General features: G+C 41.3%; 1 protein-coding gene across 1 annotated transcript; it reads left to right on the forward strand.

The window, feature by feature from the left end:
- The first annotated feature begins 523 nt into the window (after window positions 1-523).
- Window positions 524-6,158, forward strand: LOC4333703 (DUF21 domain-containing protein At2g14520). The gene is made up of 11 exons (XM_015772775.3): window positions 524-958; window positions 1,710-1,786; window positions 1,884-1,967; window positions 2,054-2,167; window positions 2,309-2,395; window positions 3,142-3,281; window positions 3,374-3,461; window positions 4,316-4,389; window positions 4,922-5,055; window positions 5,170-5,411; window positions 5,707-6,158. Exons 1-11 carry the CDS (start codon window positions 781-783, stop codon window positions 5,749-5,751), a joined length of 1,263 nt encoding a protein of 420 aa, XP_015628261.1. The 5' UTR covers window positions 524-780; the 3' UTR covers window positions 5,752-6,158.
- Window positions 6,159-20,061: the final 13,903 nt, after the last annotated feature.

Here is a 20,061-nt window from a genome sequence, read left to right on the forward strand (position 1 = left end):
GACGTCTATTATTCGATTCAACGGTAGTTTCTAAGTGTCCACCACATATGTAGTTTTTACCATATATTTTCATAAAAAAGCCCTTACATATTTTTTTAAATGAGATTCTAAACGAGAAGAGGCTAGATATAAGATGACTCGCACTCCTTTTTAAATAGCTTTAAAAAAATAGCCAAAGGGACAAGAAGTTGCATGAGGAGCCATTGATGAGATTTGCGAGACAAATGAGCAGTAGGGTCCCGAAGTTGGCGTCCATAGTCCATATAGACCGGTCCCACGGAAGACACCGGCACATGCCGACAGCCCACGGTTGCACAAGCAAAGCAGGTGCTTCCAGCAATTTCAACCCCCGAAACCCCGGGATAATCGCAAACCCAACCCAACTCAACCTCCACAGCCACTGCAGCGTGGGCCCTACACACCCAGTGGAATCACCACTTGGCCCACATGTCAGAGCCACCACCCATCATCACCCATGGCAATGGCCACCCGTCGCCTCGCCTCCGCGCCCACGCATCGCCTCGTCTCTCTCTCTTCTCGATTCCACTTCTACTTCTCTTCTCTTCCAAAATCTCGCCTCGCCCAGCTCGCTCGGGCAGCGCACACCACGCGGCGTCCCTCCCGCTCCCCCTCGCCGCTAAATAGCGCGGGAGCCGCGGGCTCCGGCGAGCGCGAGAGGAGAGAGGAGGAGGCGGCGGAGGAGGAGGAGGCGGTGGTGCGTCGCGAGCGCGGAAGGGAAGGGGAGTAGTAGGGGGGGAGTGGCGTCGGCGTCGGCGGCGGATGGCGGTGGAGTACCACTGCTGCGGGGCGGCCTTCTTCGAGCACGTGGTGATCATCGTGGTGCTGGTGCTCTTCGCGGGGCTCATGTCGGGGCTCACCCTGGGGCTCATGTCCCTCAGCCTCGTCGACCTCGAGGTCCTCGCCAAGTCCGGCACCGACCAGGACCGCAAGCACGCAGGTGCGCGCCCTGCCATTCCCCTGTGCCCGCCCCGCCCGACAGCCGCCTGGGTGTATTCCGACGGGCGGCGGCGTTCGTTGGTGTGCGTGTCGTGCCTGATTAGATGGGTTTCTGGTAGGATTTGGCTGCAACTTTTCCGGGCTTGGCATTTCGTCGAACATCCCGCGGGCGTCGGTCGGACCGATGAATCGATGCATGAACGTTGTTTTGTGATGAATTTGGCGAATAGAGCGGTTGTTGGGAGGGTGATTGGAACGTATGGGTCGTATAATTTTTTTTTTGGGCGATCAATTCATGCAATCTACACGCGGCCTTCCCGTTGTGCCTACTTTTGGTTGTGCCTACTTTTGGTTGATCAATCCATGCGATTTTAGAGGCGGCCCAACAAATTTTTGTGTACTTTTTGTTGCGAAGGTTTGGCTTGATCACCTGGGAAGTGGTCGTATTACTGCTGTTTTAGGGGATAGCGACATGCTCTGCACTTTCTTATTTCGGAAAGTAAGACCTAGTGGCATAGAAAAAGTAAATTAAAAACACCCTGTAAAATCTAAAGTAAACCCTGGTACTCATCTAATTTTTGTTTTCTTTTGTTGCTATGTTAGGCGATCCATTCTTGAGCTATTTATTTGGCTGAATGAAATGCATATGCTTCATCTTTTTTTTTTAAATATGTAAAATGGCATGCGTCAAATGCAAATCTTCTCATATTTTTGTGAAACTGCTCATCTTAACTTTTCTCTTTTCTTTCCAGCTAAGATATTGCCTGTTGTGAAAAACCAGCACCTTCTGCTATGTACTCTTCTGATCTGCAATGCTGCAGCCATGGAGGTATTTGGCTTTATTTCAAGCTATTTGTAGACCGGTTAGAGCTTTAAGGTTCTCCAGATGAATGAACATGTGATGGCATGCTTCTGTATGTTGCTAGGCTCTGCCCATATTCCTTGATAGCTTGGTGACTGCTTGGGGTGCGATTTTGATCTCAGTGACATTGATCCTGCTGTTCGGTGAGGTGAATTATATATACTTTACTATGATGTTCAGCTACAAGCCTATATTTTTGCACCCCATGCTAATATTATGTTCTGGTATAAACAGATATTACCACAATCCATCTGTTCACGCTATGGGCTGGCTATTGGTGCCTCAGTTGCTCCATTAGTCCGTGTGCTCGTTTGGGTTTGCTTCCCTGTTGCATATCCGATAAGCAAGGTAATTATACTCGCAGACTCTGCAATATCATTACATCAGTATACTCGAATGCACATGTATTAAATATATTTTACTTTCTTTTTTAGCATTAGTATCCTCGAATGCACATGTATTGAACATTTTTTTACTTTTCTTTTTCAGCTGCTGGACCATCTGCTTGGTAAAGGTCATACAGCTCTTTTCCGTAGAGCTGAACTAAAAACACTCGTGACCCTGCATGGAAATGAGGTAAACAGAAATATTGTGTCTTAAAGAAGAAATTAGATTATTGCTATTATCCTATGTATGTGAGACTACACAAAATTGTAGATCATAGACAGCTCCACTTTTTAAGAATTTCGGGTGTTAAATTGTTAATACCTCTGTATATCATCCGATCTACGTATGAATTACCACAGTCAGGGTTCTGATTCGTTGGGTTGTGTGATGTGCAAAAGCTTAGGTTTGGAGATTCTATGTGCTATTTTGAAGTAATTTATTATCAATATCACTTCCAAGGAAATAACAAAAGAAATACAAAACATAAAAAGGAAAGGGAGAGTGAACTTAGTGGAATCTGATGCATTCCTTCCTCACCCTAAGTGGATTTTGACTCAGAGGGCATAGGCATGCTGGAATATTACTGATAAACATGCTTTGCTTTTTTTCCCCCTAACCTTTCATGCTTTATACGAAGGATATGGTTTTACTTCATAGGTTGTGATTAAATACTCATGTCTGCAACCCCGGTTAGAATATAGATCTTAGATGTCCTAATGGAGCAGGTCATTTGGTTGGTATTCTGCTTACAGGCCGTCCACAGTCCACACTTGAAACTGGACAGGCTTAGAGAGCTAGTTGGTCTTACCTGTACCAATCATTGACTTAGTCATGTAAAAAATGAATTCATGTTTATTGATCTTCCTATTAGTTTTTGCATGAGTGTTGAGGTTACGGAAATCTGTTTTATAACTGTTTTACTTCAATTTCAACAGGCTGGTAAAGGTGGGGAGTTAACCCACGATGAAACTACTATAATAGCTGGAGCTCTTGAGCTTACTGAAAAGAAAGCTAAAGATGCTATGACACCCCTATGTCAAACATTTGCTATTGATATAAATGCAAAGCTTGACAGGTATTGGTTGCGTTACAATTACACATGATTTAATTGGCCCTACCATATTCTTTTCTCAACTGCATAATCCTGTCATTCATGTTCTCGTGCAGGGATCTAATGCAAAAAGTCCTTGACAAAGGTCATAGCAGGGTGCCGGTTTATTATGAGAAGAAGACAAACATTATTGGATTGATATTGGTAATGCTATCTTCCTTTTCAAAACAATCATACGATTCTTGTAAATTGTATCTTGTGTTTTGTCTGGATGAAACTTTTTTTTTAGTTTTCTCATATTTGGCATCTACCTGTTAATGCCTTGTAGCATTAGATTGAGCAGAACTTGATTAACAAATTTGGCAAAGAACCCAAAATCACTAATTACCATCCAGATATGATTTATGTGCTTCTTATTTAATTTAATACATCAAACCGTATGGTTTGTCAAACTCTGGATCGAGTATAACCATTGAAGTGCCACCAGTTGGAGTAGATTCTTTTTAGTTGTAGTTTTATTATGAACTGGCATGCAACATTTTCTCAGCACAACGATAATTCTTTTATTATGAACTAGCACGCAACATTTTCTCAGCAGAATGATAATTCTATAGTGTACTTAGCTGTGTAAATGAGCATAAATTGTGAAGGAAGGAGGCATTCAAATTAGCATGTTATAAGTTGCAGCTGGTAAATGTGCATTTAAATTTTAAAACAGGCAGGACAGTCAACACCCTGCATCTGTGCCATCTTCAAACAAAATGCATAGCGGTAATGTGTCTTGTATGACAGATCTGTATGTTTTGAGAGCATCCATGCATTAGATAATGTTGTGATGTGGATCAGTGGATCTGCGCTCTTCAACAAAAATGGATAGCATTATGTGTCTTGTATGACCGATCTGTATGCTTTGAAAGCATCCATGGTTAATGTTATGGTGTGGATCACTGGATCTTGATTTGAGCTGCTAGTACATTTACATTAGGTTTGCAATTTATTTATCTGGCAACTTCAGATATGTAATTGTGTTGTACTCACCTAAAATTAGCAATTTTCAGGTGAAGAATTTATTATCCATCAACCCTGATGATGAAATTCCTATAAAGAGCGTAACTATCCGCAAAATTCCTCGGTACGGTATTAAACTGTAAATTGTTCTTTTATCCAACAGTGCAACATCTTAATGGTGAAATTGTTCAATACAACTGAATATTCCTCTCACTATGAAATTAATGCCTGCTAACCACTGGTTTACTGCAAACACAAAGCAACAGCTGATATAATTAGGTCATCTGCAAATGCTTAACTTATCCGTAGTTTTGTTGTAATTTGTAGTAGAAATGAATTCTGGCATCTACAAAAGGGAACTAATTTATATTGCAAAATGGAGAAGTTAACAGATATGGTGTATAATAGAAATCCAGGAGATAGTTCTGTTTTCTTCCTATCATATTGCAGGCTTGATCGTGGTAGAATATGGCAACAGTATCTCTAATAATAGTAGCAAGTTACTAAATGACAGTGTTAGTAGCTAATTTCTAGATTTACCTGAAGTGCCTGTTTACCTTAATGAAATGCTTGAAATGGAATAATTGAACTTGAACGTATGGTAGTTTAAGATTCAGCATTTCAGCTAACGCAACCTTCATCTTGTTGAATGTCAGTGTTTCAGAAGACATGCCCCTCTATGACATCCTAAATGAATTTCAGAAGGGCCACAGTCACATGGCAGTAGTCATAAGACAAACCAATGCAAATTATGCAGCTGAACCTCCTGCCAACGACGGTGGAACTCTTGGTGAGCTCCAAGGCAATTTTCTTTCTCAGTAGCTTGCATGTGGCATATATATAACAGCCTTTTATCTTACCATTTTCTCCTTGTTTTCTTTCTTTCTTTCCATGTGGAACAAAGAGGTTGCGATCTCAATTGATGATAAGCATGGTGAGAAGGTTGTGAAGAATCTTCCTCCACTAAGAAGATGGAAGAGCTGCCCCAACTCTCAGAATTCTAATAGAGGGAACAGGAATAGAAAATGGTCCAAAGATCAATCAGATGTTCTTCAAATACATGAAGAGCCATTGCCGACACTGAATGAAGATGAAGAAGCTGTCGGTATCATAACTATGGAGGATGTCATAGAAGAGCTGCTCCAGGTTAGTAGTTTGCAAATATTCTCTTTTTATTAGAGGTTTGTAGAACTGTCCGTTTGTTCAACTCTATTTGTTTATTTAACACATGCTCAGTGGCGATTCAACACAGTAAGATGCGGATGATCAGCCAATCATATACTACTCATAAAGTAGTTACTTTCATGTTTATATGTCCAACCATTGAACCATGAGATGTGCTGAACTTCAATGCCCTACATAACTGCTCTAAAATTAAGAGTAGTTACAATGACATTGTGCAATATTATATCATTAATTCATATTTTTCATGATGGCACAGGAGGAGATATACGATGAGACAGACGTACATGTTGAAGAACAATGACACATGCCGCAGTCACTTCCCATTTTGAACCAGAAAATCGGTGCCATACCTTTCTTTTGGCTGAGGGGAAGTGCCGGGTGCAAATATGTGTTTATATTAGTACGTAATACTGTACTTCAGCGTAGATAGAAACGGGGGTTGAATTGGTTCATTTGAACAGCTGGTACGAATAGTAGTGCAGTAGTAGAGAGGGACAAAGGGTTGTGTGATTTTGCTTGGTCCTGGGACAGTAGGATTGCGTAGTTATGAAACTGTACTGGTTATCCCGGGATTTTGACGCGGTAATAGTGCCGCTCTGAGTCAATGGTGCTCCTTCGGAAGGCTTCGCTTTCTTGTGATGTTGGCCTCACTCGAAGCGTCTGCACAGTAACAATAAAAAGCATGACAGCCTTATATATTTCTCGAAATCTGGGAAAAATCTCACTCATATGATGGGAACGAGCGTCTTCAATGAGTGAGCCACATGCGAGAAATCGCTCCCGAGTCCCGGCTCCATGAGCACTACTCGTCCGGTCAGAACAACATCAAATCGCTTATATACAAACCTGCCGAGATTTGCGGCTCCTGGAGATTTTTGAGCTGGCGTGGCTACCTGCGCGAGCCGACGCGTCATCGGCGCTGGGTCTGGTGGGATAGATTTGCGGCTCCTGGAGATTTTTGAGCTGGCGTGGCTACCTGCGCGAGCCGACGCCTCATCGGCGCTGGGTCTGGTGGGATTTAATACCCTTTGTTTTCCTCTGAAAAGGAGGAAGAATGCCGTGATAATAGCGCGTAGCCGGCAGGAGATACAAATCCAGAAGAGCATTCTTCGTCATCCTTCATCCTGGTTGTTGTCTGCCATTGTTGTGGTCTAAGCGTATGATCAAATCATTCTAAATAGCTATCTTGTTTTAAATCAAGATGTGATATGTCATTCTAAATACTTCTATCCATTCACAAGAGTAATACCTATTTCATATTTTAGTTTTTTAAAACAAGTTGTTTTTATTTGTAGTCTTTTTACACCAAGATTCAAATGAAGAGGTAAATTAAATGTTTGATCAAAACCCAAGGAGCTATAATAACTCTCATTGGTTACTTGCGTGTATGCACTCTTGGATCAGAGTAATATGCAAAATATGCAAAATGAGTTAATTTATTTTTATCTTAATGGTAAAAGTAATATGTGTAACTTTTATGGAATGAGGAAGTAGTTTTCTTGTTTTAAATTAAGACGTGATTTGTAATTCGCAGTCATTTTACCTACCATCTCTAATAATTGGCTCCAGTTTCTAATTCGAGTTTTCGGCATGGAACTGTGAGGCACTAGAGGTTTTCATACAAATGATCAACTATGATACTCAGTGTCAACTCAAAATACGACGATCAAAATTAAGTGAACGGAGGCGGGAGTATCTATCAAGCTAACCAGTCGAGATAGAGCTGCCGCAAAAGCATTAACTCCGAAATTCGCTGGACCAATGTAGTCCCAACAATTAAACAAACCGTGGTCCAATTCGCATTCGCTGGATCATATGTACTCCAAACAATAAACCAATATGGTCCATTCCTGTTGGTCAGGAGGGAGCAATGGCGCACGCGGACTTCCCGTTCCCGTATCAGAATTTTAATCGCGTCGTGCTACCTACGGCCGTGTGTGGAACGGCGCCGGCAAAAAAAAATTTGTACCACTACAGTTCATCCAGATTTTTTGTCCTCGTCTACACGTACGTATCTCCTCGGGATCCTATACGTAGTAGTAGTAGCAGCAGTAAAAAATTAAAGGATTTGATTACTGTCCTATAACATCAGGATTTTTTTGCTCTGTTCCCAGAATAACGTAGAGAGCGTATATCCGTGCGAGTGAGGATCTATTTGTCTCTTGTTTGTTACTACTACTCCCTCTGTCCCTTAATATAAGGGATTTTGATTTTTATACTTGTACTGTTTGACCATTTGTCTTATTTAAAAAAATTTAGAATTATTATTTATTTTATTTATGACTTACTTTATTATCTAAAGTATTTTAAGCACAATTTTTCGTTTTTTATATTTACACAATTTTTTTAATAAGACGAGTGGTCATAATGTGCAAGTAAAATATCAAAATCTCTTATATTAAGTGACGGAGGGAGTACTACTCATGATGATCGACCGCACAACGCATGAGACGATCGATCGCTTGTGCGATTTGTAGCGCGCGCGTAGCCGCGTATACGTACCTCGTGCGGCCAATCTACGGTCTACAGGATCGAATTGAGCGCTCCTATATATACTGGCAAATTAGCTATAGCTCTGAGGGCCGAGCAGGACGCACAAGAAGTCAGTAACTTGGCATTCATTGTCCCACATGGTTTTATAGAGTTGAAGTTAGCCATTTAGGAGTAGTTTTTTTTTCATCTAGTCTGTTTTTTAAACATTAATTTTTATCCGTTAATAATATCAATTAAAATTTTTATCCATCAATATTTTTAGTTGTTTTATTTGTTTTTTCACGGTTTATCGGTTCTGTGTGCGGCAGATGTCGAAACATGCTTGCTTTTCGTGTTGTCCATGCGGTAATATTATGTACTCCTACATACTAGTAGGGATGAAAACGGAGCGGATAAGGATGGATAGTGCTCATACCATATTTGTTTTTATATTTTTTTACCGGATACGAAAACGAATACTGAAAATCGAATAGGAATAAGAATCGAATATGATCGGACACGAATATGGAAATATTTTTTCTCGGAACACGAAAACCAACTCAACTTCTAATAGAAATAAATATCAACATATATAATTAGCTCATTTTATACAAAATGAAGTATAATTTATAAATATTTTTAAAATTTAAGTAATATTAATAGTATTGACTAGTGTTAAGAGATAAACTACTATTAAAATCTATAAAGGTATATTGAAGGTTATAGAGTTAGAAAGAAATGGGGGTATGTCTCGTGGCTTCTGTGGATATCCGAATAGCACTGTTCACCGAATATCCGAATTATTATCTATATCCGACGGAAACCCCGATACCATACCCGGGAGAAAATATCCGTATTCGTATCCGTATCCGAACTATCCGAGAAATTTCCGATCCGAAAGGTATCCGTATCCGTTTTTGTCCGGAGCGGATGGAAACTATCCGCTCTGTTTTCATCCCTACTACATAGAGCTAGAGAATACAAAGATATAAACAACTTACATTTGAGATACAAATGAAGGAATGTAGGGCAATCCTCCATCAACAAAACAAGTATACTGATAAAGGTCCATTTTACTCCCGTGAAGTCTTGAACTATTTTATTGGAGCAATTAACACCTTGAACAATTGAAAACAATTCATTTTACTGTTTGTCGGAGAAATAGAAACCAAGGTCCCAATCGCCAGCTACTCGGGTCGTATTTGCCACTGCTCCCTAACACGACCTCCCATGACCTGTGCTTGGGGAAAATTCGCCACCAGGTGTAGCCCTCCATGGGCTATGCTTGAGGCACATTTGTCGCCTTTCCCCAAGCGCAGCCCCATGTGGACTGTGCTCAGGGCGCATCCGCCTCTAGGCCCGACACCTCGTGGGTTGTGCTCGAGGCACATCCGCCCCTAGGCCCGGGCCCTGGGCTGTGCTCGGGGCACATCTGTCCCCAGGTGTAGCTCCCCGTGGGTTGTGCTCAAGGCAGGTCCGCCCATGAGTGCGGCTCCCAGTGGGCTGTGCTCGGGGCACATCCGTCCCCAAGCTTTGCCCCCCATGGGCTATGCTTAGGGACATCTTCCACCTTTCCCTATGTGCTCGAGGTAGATGCAATGCATTGACTCAATCAAGTCTCATATTCAATGCGAGGTGACATACACCAACCCTAGGACACCACGGTACGGCTCCACCTAGCCTTCGAGGCTGGTGCGCTGACCCAACAACCACCAAGGTATCCACATCACCTACCCTAAGCCACGCGTCGAAGGAAGGAGTAAGACCAGTCCCAACCCAAGACACTAGATATGGTTTCTATAAACCTTCACATCATCAAGAAACTACTCTTTCAATGCAAACACCAATGTTCCATACTTAAATTTAATGCTACTTATCTCACATGATGTCTTGGATGTTGTGTAGAACCATGTCTCATGCAAGACCTGGTTTTCTTCTCTTTCCTCATTTAATCACTTGCCACATCATCTTACATCCTAGATGACAGCTTATTTATGCTATGGACACCGTCCTAGTCATTGGGTTGGGACTGGCCTAATGGGGTGGAGAGAAGCCGCTCTATGCCCCACCAACATGACTGAAATGCAAGTTTAGGGCCAATAGTGCCCGGCCCCCAACTATCATGTGACAAGGCCAAGCATACCACCACTTGTGGGTTGGGTCCCACTTGTGCACACATGTATGGGCACTGTGGTATCCCCATGACATATAAAAAGATGACCAATACCACTGAGAAAGGGGGAATGTTCAATTGGGTTAGACTTAGTTCAACTCAAGCTGCAACTTAGAGAGCAAGAGCTCATCCCCTAGCAGACACAAATAACCCTCAAGAAATTCTCTGTAAACATCATCATCATCATCATCTAGCTAAGAACACAGAAGTAGTGTGTTACACTTCCGATCATCCCAAACCTGTCTAAACCATTGTTTTTTTAGCCCTTGATGATCCATGAGATGCCAATCACCTCGTTTCCACACACCCGCTCCCTGGCCGAATCCCAAAAGAGTGCCACTTCTCCATGCTAGAGGAGTTTGAGCTCCGACACCACTCATTAGCATTTCTTTTCTTTGTTTCTCCTCATACGAGTCGTATTTTGAACTAAAATTTTTAGAGCCATAGATGACACAATTATCAAAGTTGCAAAATATTTTCAAAAATTTCATTACTATTTTAAACCTCAATATTTAACTAGTTTTAGTGTTTCCTACCTATTTAAAAGTAGATAAAAAAATCTTTAAAATATTATGGGTAAGTTATAATGCATCTATCAATTCAACCAAAATTTAGCGTAAAATATGACATATAGAGAGAAACAATAAACATGCATATCATTAGGAGGAAGGTGAACCATTTTCAATGTTTCGGGATGTAGAACGAGTCAAAAAAATGTTTAGGGTGTTAACTGCTATAGCGAAATTGTTTGAGAGAGTAAATTAGATTTTTCTTGCAATATACTCCCTAAGGTAGTACTTAAAATACCTGTCAATAAATAACATATTTACAATAACTGATGTTTGTCCAAAAAGTGCACTATTGATCGATTTCCTCTCATATGTATTTATTATCTGCCAGTACCCTATGGAGTTATAGTACAGCCGTACAGGTATCATTCCCATCATTTTAAAATAATTACGAGGGAGAATTTTGGTTATTAGTTTACTTCCATATCATCATTGACTCGATGATCCTACTGGTACAAAGTCAAAATATGTTTAGGACTGCTGGCGCCAGGCGGTTCTACATTAATACTGCTTCAGATAAAAAAATATCGTTCAAATTTAATCCTCAAATACAACGACTTCTCTACATCTATATTTTCTTATCTTAGCTGATCATAATTACCTCTTGTTAAATCCCTCTTCTGACTTTCTCATTTTTCATTTTAATCATCATATTTATAGAAGGTATCATTCGAGACCAAGACAAGAAGCACCATATCTTCTAAAATTAAACCTCATCAATTAATATGTTGTATTACGTGCAACTGCATGCATGTGAGGCATGCTACGATATCATTTACTTTGGCATAAATAAATGAACAGATATGTAACGATACCATTTGCTTATAGATGAATAAACAATAGATATCGATAATTAAGATGATAATCATTTCGGAAAGACCTAAAAAGTTTTACGAAATGATCAGATTGGAATAGAACTAGTTTAATTTCATATTACTTCTTAATCATAAAAAGGAAATTCTAAAAGTACTTTTATATTTGGGACAGATGAAGTGAGCTCAAGTACACGTGTGGCATCATTTATAACCGCATAGCACAAAATCCTCGGCGAACCCCATGCTAGGGAACAGGCTTACAGGCCAACGTGACATGCATTTACACTCGCTAATAGTATGCCATACGAACATATAGTAAGTAGTAGATCATATACGGCCACGCTCGGCATGCAACTTACGGCGCCGCATTAACCTTCTGCCAGCACGGTACCAGTAGTCCAGTAGACCAGTACACATAAGATGGCAATGGACCTTGGACCGTCGACCATACATCGTATTTTGAGGTTTTAGATAATAATAATAATAGATTAAACCTTTCAATAAGCAATAAGTAATGTCTTTCTTTTAAGAAAGGAAATACAGTAATCTTTTCTGAGGAGCCATTTTAGTTCGTTATCAGATAGTGTGAACGATCCTGAAAAATCCATCCAAGGAGATGAGATGGAAAACATAAAAGGTCTTTCAGGGATGAAGGGAGTGAAATTCCAATTTTTCAATTGCTGACACTTGTCTCATGTACTTAACGCTATTTTTCCTCCAAAGTAGCATGCACCTTAATTAGGTCTCGTTAATGGCACCACGACAATCCTATCTTCCTAGTTGGTACCCACTAAAAAGCATTTACTCCTATACAATAAGATATGCAAGAAGCCATATCATCAACAATTTTAAGCCATCAGATCATATTAATATAAAAATAACAACCGTTAGATTAAGAAGCTACTTATTCATCCAATTCAATCGATTATTTATTAGTTATCCATTCACCTCTTTTTGCTTCATCTCATAGTTATACATAGCACTGATACATATTTTGTGCATAACACCATGTTTTCCGAATACAATCAAATTATTGTTTAATATGTGATTATTGTTTAATATGTGTATTGTGTTTTATTATGCATGATAAGATAGCATACGATTATTAGATATTATTACCCGAATCCATTTTTAGATAAAACTTGAGTGAAGTAGAGAGATGCAAACTGTCTAAATACAACAATACCCATATTGCCATGAAAATCATATTCATATATTATAACAATACATAATGACACTTGGAAAAACAAAGCATGAATTGCATTGTGATAACATAAGACATATATAAATCTACATTATCATATATTTTCTATATACATAGAGTTGCATCTAACCATTTAAAAGTATGATTTTGTTTGACGATAAAACTACAAAACCGGTGAAAAATACGCGGCCAACTAGTACCAATGAGGATCATCACCACCTCTCACCAGTGGCATAGCTAATTGTGATCTAGAGCAATGATAATCCTTCTATATGTAATAAGTCAAAACAAAAGATGATCCATATAAAATGTTTATAATATTAGGAAGTACATCTACAATAGTTCTAAACTCGACCGAATTCTTGGGCGTTCTATGGGACTATACAGCGCCACTAGCTAGCTTCATCATTGGACCTCCCTATGCTCCTCGCCCCATTACATTTCGTGTTTATTTTGTTTTTTTAACTCCGATGGGAAATCCATGTGTTCTCAAGCTGATTAATTACCTCCTCACAACAATTTCTTTTTTTTCCTACAATATCATTTCTGCCTTAGCCTCATTGCTTTTGCTAGTCAGCACCTACAACTTTGATTATTGTTATCTTATATAAAACCTCGCAAACTCGTATCTCAAAACTTTAAGCAGTGTTTGGTTCGAGGACAAGACATAATAGATTGAAGCCATTTTTGTTTTTAAGGGATAAAATGGAATGGTCCATTTTTTTAAGGATGGGTGGGTATGACCTGTATGTTAATGAGAGTGAGGCGGTGAGATGGATTGGTCCGTCAAATTTTATTTTAGGATTAACCTGTGCTGAGTCTTGAGGGAATATTCTCTCTAGTCATCGTCTCGTTTCTACCAAACTCAACCAAACAACTTTAAGAATATAACAGCCCCTTTACATCATTCATCTTGAACAAAACAGTCAAACAGTAAGGAGGTAGACGATCTCTCACTCATATGTCAGCTTAGAAAATGAACCAGAAGTCTTTGGACACAAGGCTTGCACGAATGACTGATGGTTAATTATTACTACTCCCTCCGTTTCACAATGTAAATCATTCTAGCATTTCCCACGTTCATATTGATGTTAATGAATTTAGACATATATATCTATCTAGATTCATTAACATCTATATGAATATGAAAAATGTTAGAATGACTTACATTGTGAAACGGAGGAAGTATATGACTTTGAGGCTGCAGCCAGCTGTGCTGAATAAGGTACGGTCTAACGCCCATAAATTGTACTCCCTCCATTTCTTTTTTTTTAACGTTGGTTAATTTAAAATTGAACAAACAAACGTCAAATATTTGGAGAAGAAGGTAATATATATTCATGAGAAATTTCACTAACCATGCGTATATCGACACAAATCATGAAAACCGAAAAATATGGCCTAAGCGTCCACCTCCTGCGTGGGTAATTGCTATCGGTAAATGCGGTGATCAGGCTGAGCTCTTTTGTTGAAGTTCCCAACTCACTTATCTCATTTTTTATATATTTTTAAAACTACTAAACGGTAAGTTTTTTTAAATAAATAAATATATATATATATATATAAGAAAATTGCTTTAAGAAATCATATTAATCTATTTAAAAAAACTATGCGCTAATTAGTCGTTCCGTTTTGATTGCGAGAGTAATTAATTCCCAATACCAAGTAAAGAACACAGCCTGAGAGGTACTTCCTCTGTAGAAAAAAAACAAATTTAGCATGGATGTGATATATCCTACTCCCTCCGTTACATAATACTCATAAGATATTTTGAGTTCGGTCTGTCAAGATTAATTGTACTAGGATATGTCACATCAACCAAAAACCCTTTATTATGGGACGGAGGGAGTTGTTCAATAAATCTCGACATAGGCTCCTAGGATATATCACATCTATGCATGTCTAGGTTTTTTTTTTTTTGGGGGACAGGGGGAGTGCTGTTTACTGCCAAAGAGCCAATGAGCGGAAGGCTCTTTTGTACGCATGATGGGTTGCCAACCCGCAACAGACACAATCGCAATGACACAGTCGCGATTGGAACTTGGTTGTGGAGTACTAGTACGTACAACGCTGTACACACATGTGGTGGCACGTACGCCGCGTACGTACCCCTGCGCCATTTTACCAGTACCACCACCATGCATATACTCCTCTCTACTCGCACATGAATCATCAAATCACATTGATGGCCCCTATATATGGCCCTGTCTGTACAACAACATATATACTGTTCTAGTACCTAGGAGTAGTATCTAGCGTAGTACTCCACTACGTAAATATATATACGCATGTACGGTTGCACATGCACGCATACGTACACGGTACACGGAGACCAATGGGAAAGGAGCCATGTCGAGCGTGTATATTAGCTGCTGCAGTAGTGTACATGTCCGGGGCCTGCCGGACATGCCGGGGCATGCAGGAGCTAGCTACGGATGGCTAGCGCGTAATCTCCCAGACATATGCCGTGCGACGCCACTACATGCACGAGACGACGAGAACGATAGAGAGAGCGTCTCGCTCCCCCATCAAATCTCTCATGTCCCGCGACGCGGCACACACGGGCCAGAGACGTCGTCGTACGGGGCCCGTCTCAGTAAAAGCACGTACGCCGATGCTACGCTACGGTGTGGATCCCCCCCCCCCCCAAACCGGTTCACCGCCCCGCCCCCCACGTAGCAAAGCATATCGCGTCGCGCGCGCGGGAGGGGATGAGATCAAAGGGTCGCGAAAATTTGATGCCAAAATATGCCCTGTCTACCGAATTGTTGATATTTTGAATAGTAGTTTGGCTATTGTTTAGTTTGCTAACAAAATATGTCAATAAGATACGTAAGTTGCTAAAACATTTGGCACTACTAAAATTTGCTTATCTTTTAGCATTGTCAATATTCTGGTATGGCAATAAACCAAATAAGCTTATCGTTTTTGTAAAGTAGGATTGTTTATAGTTCTACTTATATATACTCCACCGATTTTGAAATAAGTTTATTTTCACTCATCTTATACATAGCATTAAAAAGCTAAAAAGACTAATTAAATACCCACATTTAATTAAATCTAAATGCAATTATTTCCTAGCTACTTTATTAATTTCCAATGCCATCTACTTTCATAGACTTTAACACAATAATTTCTAGAAAATGGACTTATTTTTTAGATAAATAGGAGAGACGGAAATTAAACTTATTCTGAGACGATACAGTATGAATTTGATTTTCTTTCTGTAGCATCATATTGATCTCATTACTAAACAGTTAAATGGATTATACGGAACGATTCCTCTAAACAGAGTATTAAAAAGAATTCCATGCGCGCGTGGGCGGAAAAAAACATTCGGCGTACGGCAGCTTTGCCGCTTTCGCTTGATGCTTTCCCTGGATTAACTCTGCTGCTGACCTGCTGTAGGAGTATGCGTGAGTCGACTGAGAGAGAGAGAGTTAAATGCACGGGTGGATTATGTATGGGCCCGGTCGGTCGTCCGGTGGGGGCAAACGCCACGGATAGAGCTCACTGTTGACGGGGCCCGGTTGAGTATATGACATGGGACTGTTCGTGATGCTTTAATTATACAGTAACTTGGGAGAAATTCATGGCAAGCGTAGAACACGTATATATACAGTGTTGTAGCGTTGAAAAAAAACGTACTGACCGTGCGAACAAAATTATGAGGAGAGGGCCAGCTGTTCAACAATCACCTGATATATATAGTTTTTTCGATTAAGATGTATATTTTTTTCTCGATTAAGAAGGTTTTTCAAACCACTAAATAACGTGTTTTGTATGATTTTTTTATGTGAAGTTATTTTAAAATATTGAATAAATCTATTTTTAAGTTTAAAATAATTAAATAATTAAACGCTAATGATTTTCTCGTTTTGCATGCGCACTTAATCTTCATTTTAAACTCAGTTTTGAACAGGCCTAGTCATATATTTTTGATGTTTTCGATAGATAAGATCACTTCAAGAATCATACAAGGATATTAGCCTCAATCTCTCATATCTATCAATAGCGAATAATGTGCCTCGTTGGTGTCGGTGAGGCCTACTAGCCGTCGCCTCCCTCCCTCACTCCTCCTACTCAGCCGTCCTTATTTTATTAGCTCTTCTTGTTCAAATCTGACTAGATTCTTCGCGTTGCATCTCTATCAATGTCTCCGTTGCACCGAACAACAACACCCATCATCCTAACCACCACCAACGCTATCCCGTATTCATCCTCTCTTGTCCTGCGGCCGAGAGGCACCACTGCTACCTCATCACCCTGTCACAACTACCACCTACCATTGGGCTTTCACCTCCGATCCTACGGCATCCCTATGAAGCCTCCACCTCTACCCGACACTCCTCCGCTTCTCGCCCCAACCGCGATAATTAACCTAATCCATGCGGATTTGGCCAGTAACACGGCACCGTCGATATAGGTGATACTTTTATTATTAAATTTTCTGCTGACAGTTTTCCTCCATCCCATTTACCTACTGGAGGTTAAAGACGATTCTCTGATTGTCAAATTATTAGCATCCACAGGCTAGGAGTGGAGAAATATTAGTCACCTGATTGGTAGCTAAAATGGAACGAAATGGGTGGACATTCGCATCACTTCAAGTGATGCGAGGAATTGAAAGTATGAGATTCACCACAATGGCCAATTTCTTTCTTCTTCAAATAATTTTCAAAGGAGATGTGAAGGTTCTAATCGTATTGGAAGAAGGCCTCATGCAAGATGTAAAAACACAAGAGAAAATGAATGCTGAGCCATTGTAGCAGGCTGAAATTTTTACATTTTGGTCCTTTTTGAAAACTTATTTTGCAAATAGACCCCTGAAAAAACTTAAACCGGAAATGGTCCTTTTTGGGACGCCAGAGTGGCTGGCGCCGTACCCCAACATGGCGGCGCCAGCCACACTGGCGTCGTGCCCGTGCCACCGTGGCAGTAGGGCTGTCATGGAGGTGCTGACTAGGCCGAAGGGGGCGCCAGCCAGAGTGGCGCCGCCACTCATACCACGACGCCAGCATGGCTGGCGCGCCCCTCCTCTGCGGGCCCCACCAACTTTCTCCCCCCTCAAAATTTTCGCTTCTGCCTCCGGGCAACGGCTGGCGCCCCCCTCCTCCCCCCATCGAAGCCCTTCTGCCTCCGGGCCTCGGCTGGCGCCGCCCTCATGGACCACGGCGCCAGGGTAGCTGGCGCCGCCCTCCCCCCAGCCCGAAACCCTTCTGCCTCGCGGCACTGGCTGGCGCCGCCCTCCCCAACCGCGGCGCCAGGGTGGTTGGCGCCGCCCTCTGCCTCTCTGCAAATTGAAGATCCATATTGCACAAATATGCCAATTCACAGTTCGCAATTCAAATCACAATTCACAGATTCGTACGGACTAAAACAAGTTCCAATTGCACAAATCACAATGCCAAAAGTCCATCACATAGTCCTCACATAGTCCATCACATATTCTACACATCAAACAATGCCAAAAGTCCATCACATATTCCACACATCAAACAATGCCAAAAGTCCATCCAATATTCCACACATGAAACAATGTCAAAAGTCCATCACATAGTCCTCACATAGTCCATCATATTTTATATCACATAGTGCACCACATATGTCATACTACCAACAAATAGATTAACTTCATACAAATCACTTCTTCCGTTGGCGTCGAATAGCTTGCGAGCCCGGAGTGTACCTACATTTGAAAATCCAATTTTTAAAACATTTTAAAAACAAAATGAGGGAAATCAAATAACATTTGAGAATGGTAAGCTCATTTTACCTCTTTTTCGCTGCCCGAGTGGATCGCAAGTTGTATTGCGTGGGTTGCGTCCCCTGAGGCGCGTCGGGAAGCTGTGACATGTCTATCTCCTCAGCGTCTGGTGCGACGTAGTCCTCATCCTCCTCGTCGTCGTCGTCATCGTCGTCGCTAGGTGGAGCCGGCGCCTTCCCCTTTCCCCTCCCTTGCGGAATGCGTGACGACGACGAGTCACCAACTTCTTCACGCTCTTCTATCCTGATGGAGTGTCGAGCGGTACTTGGACGCGCGGATTGAGGTAGTGGTGGTGGTAGTCTCCGCGGTTGGTACACGTCGTCCAATCCAACCGACCTGCAACCTAATCTTGCTGCAAGTTTCTGGCACCTTTGACGAACTTTCTGCATTTCAAAAAAAAAAGAAGTTTGTTAGGCATAACTCAGGTAATGCAAAGTGCTAAATAAATTTTACCTCTAAAACATTGCGGAGTGTGTTCTCCGTGTCCTCACCACCCCTCGGAGCTTGGAGGGCATGCCCCATTTCATTCACACTCCTGAGGAGTTCTCTCTACTGAAAGCGTGAGAAGATATATGTTAGGGTCTAGGGTGCAAATGGAAATAACTTTGACAAATGCAAGAAAACTTACGACTCTGTCTCTAAGTGGGGCGTGCTCCATTTGATATCCAACTCTAGTCCGGACATCATAGGGATTCCGCCCCTCATCGGAGTCGCGGTCATCCTCTATGTCGGCTTCCGTCCAAGTAGGGCGGAGGAACAGTCTATATGTCCTATGCAGCCAACGAAGGTACTCTGAGAAAAGATGATTTTGGTGTATAGTCTCGATGTACCTGTCGTTCCTTCCAGCTGTCATCTATTCATCAATATATCTATTATGCTCTAGCCCCCAGTCTTTCACCTTCTTTGTTCTCACCCTGTCATACCTAGACAAGTAGAAGGTGATGAAACAATAGTGAGCATCGACAAGGGTTAAATGGTACAAAATTGAACATTGACAATGAAAGCAAACAAAGATAAGAAATATTTACTTGTGTAATTCAACTCCAGTTGAGATGTCCTCAACCGGCCAGTCTTGTTTCTTCCCGAACTGTCGCATGACACGGTGCGGAAGGTGGTACTCAACTGCCCAGAAACAAATCAATGGGCACTGGTACATGAAATAGTCAGAGTCTCGATTGCACATCGAGTTCAGGGTCAGGCTTGAAGCCTCATTTGTGTGGTATGGTAACCACTCAATCTGCAAAAGTTGAAGAGATGTCGTTGGTTAGTATCTCAATTAAAGAAGTAAATGTCTAACTAGAAGTGATATTGGAAGTACTTACATGTTGAGGCTGTAATCAGTCCATCTCATTGACATAATGCTTGTATGCCACATCCCGGTGAGCATGTGCAGTGGCAGTACTCTCAAAAAGGTAGACCACTGTCTTCTCCATGTCGGGCTCATTGTAGGGCCAAGGAGTGAAGCTTTGCCTCTACTTAGGCCTTCCAACCGGTAGTCTTAACCACATCCACAGCTGAATCAATAGCACACAACCACTCATGTTGGATGATGGTGCCTGACGACAACAGGCCTCACAGAGCTGTCTATATGTCCACGCCAACACTGCTGAG

Source organism: Oryza sativa, chromosome 3, assembly GCF_034140825.1.
Source record: "Oryza sativa Japonica Group chromosome 3, ASM3414082v1".
In the NCBI taxonomy this organism is placed as follows: Eukaryota; Viridiplantae; Streptophyta; class Magnoliopsida; order Poales; family Poaceae; genus Oryza; species Oryza sativa.

Coding starts and splice junctions, on each gene's coding strand:
- LOC4333703 (XM_015772775.3), top strand. CDS start 781: ATGGCGGTGGAGTACCACTGCTGCGGGGCGGCCTTCTTCGAGCACGTG. Junction 4,390..4,921: donor ACTATCCGCAAAATTCCTCG/GTACGGTATTAA, acceptor GTTGAATGTCAG/TGTTTCAGAAGACATGCCCC. Junction 5,412..5,706: donor TCATAGAAGAGCTGCTCCAG/GTTAGTAGTTTG, acceptor ATGATGGCACAG/GAGGAGATATACGATGAGAC.